Raw genomic sequence first — 10,515 nt, 5'->3', positions numbered from 1 at the left:
GAAAGTCAAGAGGGCATGATACTCACTTTGAAAATATGTCTAAAACTGTAGGTTTTAAAACTACACTGTCAGACTCAGTATAATGAATCTGGTGAATCGCTGGTGTGAGAACATGAGATATCTGGGGTCTGGCTCCATCAAAAGGCAAAGCTTATCCCTGTGCAAGTCAGGCGATTTAAAAATTTTCCATTAACAATATGAATCAGAATGAGTGCATCTTGAGTCTAAATTAGGATTTGAGAGGGCTGTTTGGGAGACTATGGTTTAAGACTAGAGTGTTTGATATATATTGGCAGGTAGTAAGATGGGAGGGATTGTAAACAGTAGTGTCTTGTGACTTGGCAAACCTACAGGAAGAAGGACCTGGCAATGAATGAGTTCGCATTATGTGAGAAGACTGACATTTTAAAAAATCATTTTTTTTTTTATCCCCTTGGTTGGCATAATGGCTTCATAATTTTGAGAAACATATATATTTGGAAAAAAGTATTTTAAGAAGTCAGTAATGATTTTTAAATGATTATTAAGAAGTGACTGTTTTAAGTGTTAGGCTGGAACAACAAAGGGTGACCTGCTTCTTCTTCCCCTTTTAAACTTGCTTTTCCAAAAAGATGAGAACTGTGTGGAAGAATGCTTTGGGCTATGGAAGGAACACATACTAACGTACCACATATTAGCAGGGACTTGTTAATTTCATACAAGGAAATAAATGAGTCTTTTTAATAACAAACATTCTAAAGCATTTATTTTCAGAAATTCTTTTCTGGGTAGGTGGCAGCAGAAATTAAAGAAGGCGTGATAGTGAATTTTTTACCAGGTTTTATTAAAGAATTATTGGGCTTTTTAATTAAATTCATTGCTACCTCCAGAAGTATAAACGAGTTTACATTAAACCAAACCCGTTGCCATCGAGTCTATTCAGACTGCATCACCGGGGCTCCTAGACTTTATGTTAGTGAAAAGTAAAACGCATGTATTAATGTTTTTGGAATACATGGATTGGAGCCAAAAAAAAACCAAACCCATTCCCGTTGAGTCGATTCTGACTCATAGTGACCCTATAGAACAGCAAAACTGCCTCATAGGGTTTCCAAAGAAGGAGCGGCTGGTGGATTGAAACTGCCAGCCTTTTGGTTAGCAGCCAAGCTCTTAACCATTGCCAGTGGGGTCCCCTGGATTGGAGCAGTATGTTTAAACTCTGACATTTAGTGATATTGTGGAAATTAAAAAAATACCGACAATTCATATCTCTAGAATCCTAGATTTATAACTGTTCTTTACAGTTTCTTAATAGTTGGAGTCATGTTACGTAAAGTATGCAAGTTGCAGGGCTGCTTTAGTTGCACAATTTTATGATAAGCATAGTGTATTTGTACAGGTTACATATTAGAAACTTAGTGGATTTTTAACCCGGCTTGGGGTGTGCACTCCTGGGGAAGGTGAAGAAATTAGTCAATGTGCAGTGATTTAAAAATTAGTTGTCTTTCAGATAAGTTATAGCATGTACCAGTTGCCTATTCCGATTCATGGTGACTGCGTGTGTGGTCTGATTGAGCAAGTTTTGAAAATGTGTTACCATTGGCCTAGAGAAATGGGACATCCCTTCTCCCCTCCTTTAACATTGAATATTTGAGAGCAGAGGAGTTGTGTAGATATTTTACATTTTCTTTCAATTTGCAAAACAATTAATTAAAATGGATTATACTTCCTGGTTATGAGTCTGTAGTGGTTGGTACAGTAGTTGGGCTTTCTCTTAAGGAAAGATGTTACCTGTGCCAGAGAAATTAACTTCATGCTTCGAGACTAAAAATTAGGATATGTTAGCCAGTCCACAGCTTCTGCCAACAAGATATTTGTGATGGTGATGACTAACGTGGCACTGAGGATAGTTACAGATATGGTAGTTTGTTTGGCAGGCCAAAAACTTGGCACCTAAATATATGTTATTGTCAACCCTGTTTGCATATTTTTTTATGCAATAGTCTTGGCCTTTTTTTTTTTTTTGTACTTTAGATGAAGGTTTGCAGAACAAACTAGCTTCTCATTAAACAGTTAGTACACATACTGTTTTGTGACATTGGTTAACAACCCCACAACATGTCAACACTTTCCCTTCTCGACCTTGGGTTCCCTGTTACCAGCTTTCCTGTCCCCTCCTGCCTTCTAGTCCTTGTCCCTGGGCTGGTGTACCTCTTTAGTCTCATTTTATTTTATGGGCCTGCCTAATCTGGTTGAAGGGTGAACCTCAGGAAGGCCATTTTTTATTATGTTTGAAAAAAGTGATAAAAGTCGTAATTTGTCCAGCATTGTTCTAGAACACTAAATGGTCTTAAAATTTTATCTAAATTTGAAAGATCGGTGGTCAGAGGTTGAATTCGTTCAGATTTTCTATTCTGTTTCTTGAAATGTGTCTATAAGGAAACACCTAACTGTAAGAAAGTGTTTTAATATGTTGCGCTTTCTCCAGTAGCCTCTGACAATGAATCCTGTGGTGAATTTTCCGGATAACTGAACTTACCATTTGAGGTACTTGGACTTTGAAAAATATTTTCTGATTTGGATGGAAATATTCCTAAAATACAGTATCTTCAAAAACATTATCTCATTTCTCTTTATAATGAAGGATTTCTTTTAATTTTTTCCAAATACTAGACATCATTTGGAACATCTAGCATTGGTGCTAGAATACTTAGAACCATAGAGGCTAACCAGAACTGTGTACTGTAATTTTTTAGTTTCATATTTCTTTGAAGTTTTTTTAAAATTTGTTTTCCTTACTTTCAGGTTATTACTTTTTGTGCCTTGTTACTGCCTGTTGTGCAATTTCTTCCCTCCTCTATCTGGCTGAGCTTGATCTGAAGGGGTCTGAGTAATCAGATAAACATGCTCGTTTGAGCTTAAAAAAAATTATTTCTAAGTGAAGTTTTGATGGATTCACTTCTGAGTGAAGGGTATTAGCTTTATTCCTGTGTCATCTATTCTGGCTTTTCACACGGGTTCCCTCCCCTCCCTTTTTTAAACTAACTTACTTCCTGGTTCTGGATAATTGATATTGTTCAGTACAACTTAGATAAATGTGATCCTGAGTAGTAAATTATCTATGAGGCTTCTCTGAACTTTGCTACATAAATGAGCTTGTTCTCATCTTGTTCTAATCTGTACGTGAGGCAGGGGTAAAGGACTGAGTCTTCTAGTAGCTGTTTTGTTGTCGGCTGAGATTAGTTCTCCAGATCTTAGAGGTTTTGTTTTGAACACCATACAAGTATGTGGTTCTCAGTTTATTTCGTCGCTTGTAATCTTAAAAAAAATTTTTTCCTTTAAATTAGAAAATGTTTTAGAAATACAGAAAAGTAACCCACCACTCAGATTTAAGAGATATTAGTGTTTTGCCATATTTGCTTCAGACTGTGCATGCTGGTTTGGGGGCAATAAAATGTCACAGATTCTACTAAAGCCCATTCCTGTCACTTGCCCACCCCCCAGAGGTAGCTTTGTCATAAGGTAGATGCATGTTATTCCTATGTATATTTTAAGATGTTTATTGCATATTAAGTAGCCGTGAATAATAAATGCCAATATTCTGTATATCTAAAATTTTTACATTAATGATATCTTCTTATATTTGACCTCTTTTCAGTATCTCTTATTAGAAAATTTGGCTCAATTTTGAGCTTACTAATTATTTGCTGCTTATTGTCTTTAGAAGTTATAGCACTATTCCACCAAGACAACGATTATTATAAAATTTTAATGATGAAATATCCTGTTAGGGAAAGTGACTCAGGCTTTAGACAGACAAGTATTTGGAATTGTCAACACTGGAGATTTCCTTTTACTAAAATTTCAGGGCTTTGGCAATCAGGAGGGGAAAAAAAAAAAAAGAACTCTTGATCCTTAATACAGTAAATTTAAAGTGTATTCCTGGGTTATTCTAGTGAAGACTCATTCAGGAAAAAAAAGAATTGTCTCAGATTGCTGCCTCTGTACTTTATAGGAAACTCTGATTGTAAAATTGTTACCAAGGGTCAAGCTACCTCTTTAGTAGAGCGTTACTTAGTATTTGCTTCAATCAAAGTGTAGTCTGTATAGGACTCCAAGAAGACAACCCTGGGTTTGCAACAAAGAAATGATACTAACATTCCATTCTTTAGTGCATCAAATGGAAAACTCGGAAGTTAGCACGTTATCAACACAATTTATATGTCAACTTTAACATTTTACTTATATTTTAAGCTTGGAAACTGAAGATCTTATTGCTGAAATTCCTTTGATTTGTTACCTGTTTTTGATACTGTAGCACACAGGTAATATTCACTAACATGATGGTGTTAATATGTGAGAGATCACATACTGCATCATCAGGTCAGCGCTGTTGTTTGGAAAGCATGAAAAAGAGCAATGTAGTCGGCACTTACGCTTATGTCCACACTGATGTTTTAAATTACCTTCCTTGAGCAGTACATATGTGCTCATATCCAAAGTGCTGTGTAATGCAGCCAAAGTTCTTAAATTTTATATCATTCTTTATAAACTGCTAGGGGGATGCTATTAGATGATATTCAGGGTAGTAAGATCTTTATGGTTAGAGTACATCTTTTTAATTTTGGTTGGTGTGTGTGTCAGTAATAACATCTATTAAGTGATTACTGTGTATTTGACACTGAATGCTAAAATAAGTACTTTTCACGCTTATCCCATTTTTTAGTCAGCTTTTTTAACCAATGCATCTCTAATATGGGACAGAATATACTGACCGATGTTTAAAATTTTAGTGGAGTTCTATTTTTAAGTATAATGGGTTCTTCCCGCCCACCCTTCCAGAAACCACCCTGAAAGAAAAAAGAAAAAAAAAATTGTTCAGCAATCAGCTTAATTCATTAGTATGATCAGGTGGGTTTTCCCTAAGCACAGGAGGAATGGGAATGTACTCGGAATTGAATGTTGTAGACTGTGCCCTTCCAAAGAACGCAAACACTTTCCCTGCGAGTGGTTACAGTAGTCGCGTGCTAGGTGTGATTTGGCATGTGCGATGTTCAGCAGGTATCTTGATATTGGTAGATTCACCCTAGATGTTGATGGATGAAAATGTGGTTGCTAACATGAAGATTAAGACCGATTACTAAAACCACTGTTATTATTCAGTTGGCATAAACATCAGGCTCTGAAAGATCTTTACTCTTTGGGGCATACCCCAGTAAGTGCTTCATTTCTCCGTGTTTCTGATATTTTTTTTCCAAGTCGGTTTATGAATAGGCAAAGAGAATTTTTTTTTTCTTTTTGTTTGTTTAGACATAGTGCTATAAATGGCCAGTTGGGATATAAAGATTATAGTGCTGTTTAGGTATGTCCTGGTGAAATAAACAGTGTGAAGAATTTTGCCACTTGAATAAAAACTGTTCATTAAATGACATTTTTGTTTTTAAACAAGATTTATGAGGGTTTTTTTTTTTTTTTAGTAAGCCAAGTTAGTTTCACTTTGTGTTACACATTTTGACAGTCTGTTGCAGGCCTAATAGCATACTGTCTATAATTTAGGCCAAGTAATTTTAGCTTAAATTAATCAGGTTTAAAGATGTATTGGTTATTAATAAAATGATTACTCTTAGGTATAGCTTTTTCATACAGATATCACATTACTTTGATGTCCTTACCTAGTTCTGTGATCTGTTCAGGAGTCTCAAGCTGGAGGCATTATTAACTGACCTGCATGTGTTTTGCTTGGTCTACATAGTATTTTTGACATTTTTGAATTAGTTGTGAGCATTGAAAAATTGGGAGATTGCACATCAAATCTGAATTTATGACTTCTTTTGAAAAATTGGAAGATCTGTTAACACTAAGCCTGCTTTTCAGTTTAGCAATAATTGCCTGGTTCCAAGAAATGGCTACCTCCCCCATCATTTAGAGGGTTAGGCATAACCCCCACCTGGCCTGCTACACTCATTTACAGTACCTGCCTCACTGGCCCCTGTAGGCATTTGTTTGTGATTTAGAGCATCTGCATTTTTGTTTTTTTAGATTTAGACCCTTAAGATATCTGAAAATGAATGAGATTTTGTTTAATGCAACAAAATGAATGTATATAAACAAAGTTATAACCAAAATAAAAGATGGGCAAGGGTTATACATAAGCAATTCACAGAGGAAAAACTTAATGGCAAAAAACATATATATATATAAAAAGGTGTTTAGTAACTGATGTTACTAGTAACCAGGGAAGTTCTAATTGAAACAATGATAAAATACCATTTACTACCCATCAGATTGTAAAAAAATTTTAAGTTTTTTTTTTTTTTGAGAATGCTGAAAATGGGATTTGTCTGTTCTTTGCTAGTGGGAGTGTCAGTTGAAACTCTCAGAGATGATTTGACAGTTCTTGGTAAAGTTGAAGATATATGTCTTGTAACCCAAAAAGACCACTACTACTAGGTGTCATTTCTTGGAGAAAGTCTACCACGTGTGCACAAGAAGACATGGATCAAGATGTTTATTATGGTATTGTTTTAAATAGTCAAAAGCGTAAATAACATAACTTCCTTCAGGAAGGCAATGGAATTGTGGTTTAGTTATAGAATGGAATAATACTATGCAGTGGTTAAAATGAATGAATTAGATTCACATCTATCAGGATTAACCCAGCTCAGAAACCTTAATTTCAAATGGAAAAAAGCACACTTGGATACCATTTGTATAAAATTAAAAAACATTGTAGCTTCTTATATATGTAGCAAAAGTGCTAAAATGGCATGTGAAAAATACACATCACCCTCGGGATAGTGGTTATCTCTAGGAAATAAGAAAATACTTTCATTATATCATATATCCATATATCTACGTATCTATATATACATATCCTGTAGCTGTGGAGTCCAACTCATAGTGAATCTATAAGACAGAGTAGAAATGTCCCATGGGGTTTCCAAGGCTGTAATCTTTATGGAAGCAGACCGCCACGTCTTTCTCCCGCTGAGTGGCTGGTGCACTTGAACTGCTGACCTTTCTGTTAGCAGCTGACCACTTAACCACTGGGCTACCAGGGCTCATGCTGTCTTGCGTATGTGTGTATTTGCTTCAGATTAATATTTATATTTTTTAATCTGAAGCAAATAAGACAAAGTTAAAAGTTTATATAACTTTGATGGTTAGTGTATTAGTGCCTGTTACATCTGAAATGTTTCTTTGGGAAAAGATAAAAAATTAAAGAGTGCTTTATGAAGTCTTGACATTATAGTTTATGACATGATAATCTTCCTCAGTCCTCACAAAAGGCCTCATGGTGGGTTTGATGTGCAGGTTAAAATACATTGTAATATATTAAGAAGTGTTTCGTAACTCCTGCCTTCTTAGCCACTAGACCAGAAGAAAGGGGTAGTGCCTGGCTTCCATTACTGAACATTTCAATCAAGGAATCAATAGATGAATCCTGATCAAAGGGGGAAAAAACGTGGAACAGAACTTCAAATTCTTATAGGACCTGTTGAGACTGGAGGAACCGCCAAATTTATCACTGAGAAAATCTTCAAACCATGGACCAAAATCATACCCTGAAGTCATCTTTAAACTAAACAAACCACTGTCTAGCTAAACTAGTAAAGAATATTTGCCATGAGAATTGCGCTGTTTTAAAGAGTTACCTATATGAGATCAAGTTGTCAACAGTAACTAAAGCATGGAAGAGAAGAGGGCAGTGAGTCAAAGTCAATGGTGGTGAAATAGTCTGAGTAGAGATAACAAAAATGGTGATACAATGTGAAGAATGTAACCAGTGTTACTGAATTCAGCATGAAGAAATTGATAAATAGGGGTATGTTCTGCTTTGCATATTTTCACCAAAGTTAAAAAAAAAAGTGCTTCATAACTAAAATTGTTTTAAATTTCAAATCAAGATTTAGGTAGAAAAAATTATTTTTATTTGGCTCTTTGGTCAGATGTTTGAATGATGTAAAATACTTAAGCATTTATTATTTCTTTTAGTGTAATTTGGAAAATGTAAATTGCATTTGGATTTTAAAAAACATTTCTGCAACTGAAGCATAAATATTCAGTCTAGATTTTCATGAAGCCTGGGTTAAAAAAAATTGCCTGTGACATACATGAGGCCAAGATGAAGATGTATGTGTTATTAATCCAGGATATTTCTGACTGCCGATTTTTTCCCCCCTTTAGGTGAGGCAGGCAACCAATCAGATTGTGATGAATTGTGCTGATATTGATATTATTACAGCTTCATATGCACCAGAGGGAGATGAAGGTAAAAAAATTGTTTTCCGTTTTAATATGTTGTCTGTGTGTGTGTGTGTGTGTGTGTGTGTAGGTATATATATATATATATATATTTTTTTTTTTTTTCAGGTTAAGATATCAATGTTTTTATTTTAGAATAGGATTTTTAGAGAAGCTTATGGGAAATATTTAAATAGTGTAACCTGACCATAGTATGGGATTTATAAAGGCAATGTCAATTTTAATTCTACTTCAAACATTGAATTATTGCATGACTCTAGGCAAATCACATTTTTGCAAGTGTAAAATGAAGAAAATAATACTGTGCATGTAAGACCGAAGAGTCATTAGAAAAATTAAGGGCTTTGAATATGAAATATTCAAAGGCTTAGTTTATATGTCCAAACCAAAACCAAACCCAGTGCCGTCGAGTCGATTCCAGCTCATAGTGACCCTATAGGACAGAGTAGAACTGCCCCATAGAGTTTCCAAGGAGCGCCTGGTGGATTTGAACTGCCGACCCTTTGGTTAGCAGCCACAGCACTTAACTACTACGCCACCAGGGTTTCCAGTTTGTTTATATGTACTTCTCTTAAATGCTTTTTTTCTCTTGAAGTAAATATAGATTAAAATTGAGATAATAAATCATATTTATAATTGGAAGAAAAATATTTGCTTTATGAGATCGAATGTGAGGAGGATTAGAAGCTAGATGATGGAGTTAGTTACAGGGTAAGGATATGTTAAAAAGAAACCTAGTAATGTGTGAAAACTGTTAGCATCTTTGAAATGAGTACTATTTTAGATCTTATAATAATGATTACATTGAGTAATTAGTTTTGATCTGAAATATTATTCCCACAGAAGCTGCATTTTAAAAACCTACCAAGTTTGGCATAAACTCATACAAGTACATTAATATTAGAGCTGAATTGATTTTTATTCCTGACTTCACCTTGGCATTTCTTGTCAAAATAGTATAAAACAAATAAGAAATTTGACCTTTTAAATTATATTTTATACTGCTGTTCCCCTTTCCTTTGCGTTTTATGGAAAAGCTACATCCAGATAACATTTTAAGACCTGGCAGTGTTTATTTCATGAATTTTTCTTAAATTATCTTGTCCGTGGGAAGGTAGAAAATAAATGACAGCTGAGCATATTATTGCCAAGAAGTATTTATGTTCAACTGATTGTAAATGAGGTCAAACTGCTATGATTTTAAGTGTAGAGGAACAGATCCTTCAAACGGACTTGAATGAGTGCCAACTTAAAAAAATCATTTGGTAAATGAAAGAGTGATTATTTAATTTTATTGTGAAGAAAAGTGGATGTACCTTAGTCAGACGTATCAAGGCAAGCTTTCTTTGAGTTGATGGAAAACATTTAAATTCAGTGTAGGGTTTTAAAGTGATATCCAGTGTATAGATAGGTAGATAAAACAAACGTGTACCTCCACCTGGCATGGTTTCAGCTCAGGTTTGTTTTTATCTTCCTCTTCTAAAACTGCCCAAAAAGAATTCAGAGGACTTAAAAGTTCTGAATATGTACAACTGAACGGTGCCAAACTCATAATGATCTGTATCTCAAGGAAGCCATGTTAGGGTTCTCACTCAGGAGAGAAATGAAAACTTATAGAAAGTGTAGAGGATTGGGAGAGAGATTCAGATAAAAGATTAATGTTTTTATAGATCCATAAAATGTTTCCCCTCAGGACTAGCAAAGGTACATTTTCAATCCTTTTTTCCTACAGCAGTGGGAAGAACTGGAAGTCACATGTGAACCCATGTAATTTTAGCATATAAGATAGTGGCAAGTTGCATTAAATTTGATATTTTAAGGTTTGGGTCAGGAGCAAGCATAGATTTGGTCTTCCAATTTCTACATAGCTTAATTTTGCCGTTGGAAATGGTAGCGTTTTGTGACTTTTTTTACCTTATGGGAGAGCATAACATATTGTTTCTTTGGAAATTAGTCGTGAACTGACTGCCAACTCTTTCCCGGGCTGTATGCTGTTGGCAGGAGAATAAGTGGAGCCAGTAGGAGAGAGACCATATTTTAACCCAGCCAATCTCATCTCATCTAGTACCTATTAATACTTATGATTGCCTTCCACAAGTTCATTTAGATATCTGTAGCCACTAAATCTTTGTGCTTTAAGGTAAAATCAGAAAATTATTTCAAGGCCTGAAATTGGTGCTTCTTGTGTAAATTCTGAATTGATGAAAAAGGCCATCTTGTGATACGTGCAATATTCCAGAAAGACTTACTGACATGTGTCTCTTTAAACTA

At 35.0% G+C, this 10,515-nt stretch overlaps 1 protein-coding gene across 2 annotated transcripts in view; it reads left to right on the top strand.

Moving 5' to 3' along the window:
- Positions 1-10,515, top strand: part of NPEPPS (aminopeptidase puromycin sensitive) — a 95,352-nt gene that overhangs the window by 5,459 nt on the left and 79,378 nt on the right. For both annotated transcript variants that reach the window (XM_049858773.1, XM_049858772.1), the window contains one exon: positions 8,167-8,251. In XM_049858773.1, coding sequence (XP_049714730.1) covers positions 8,167-8,251 — 85 coding nt within the window. The remainder of the gene's footprint in view (positions 1-8,166; positions 8,252-10,515) is intronic.

This window comes from Elephas maximus, chromosome 19 (assembly GCF_024166365.1).
Source record: "Elephas maximus indicus isolate mEleMax1 chromosome 19, mEleMax1 primary haplotype, whole genome shotgun sequence".
NCBI lineage: Eukaryota > Metazoa > Chordata > Mammalia > Proboscidea > Elephantidae > Elephas > Elephas maximus.
The sequence above is the reverse complement of the archived record's forward strand: the minus strand, read 5'-3'. Positions and strand labels throughout refer to the sequence as shown.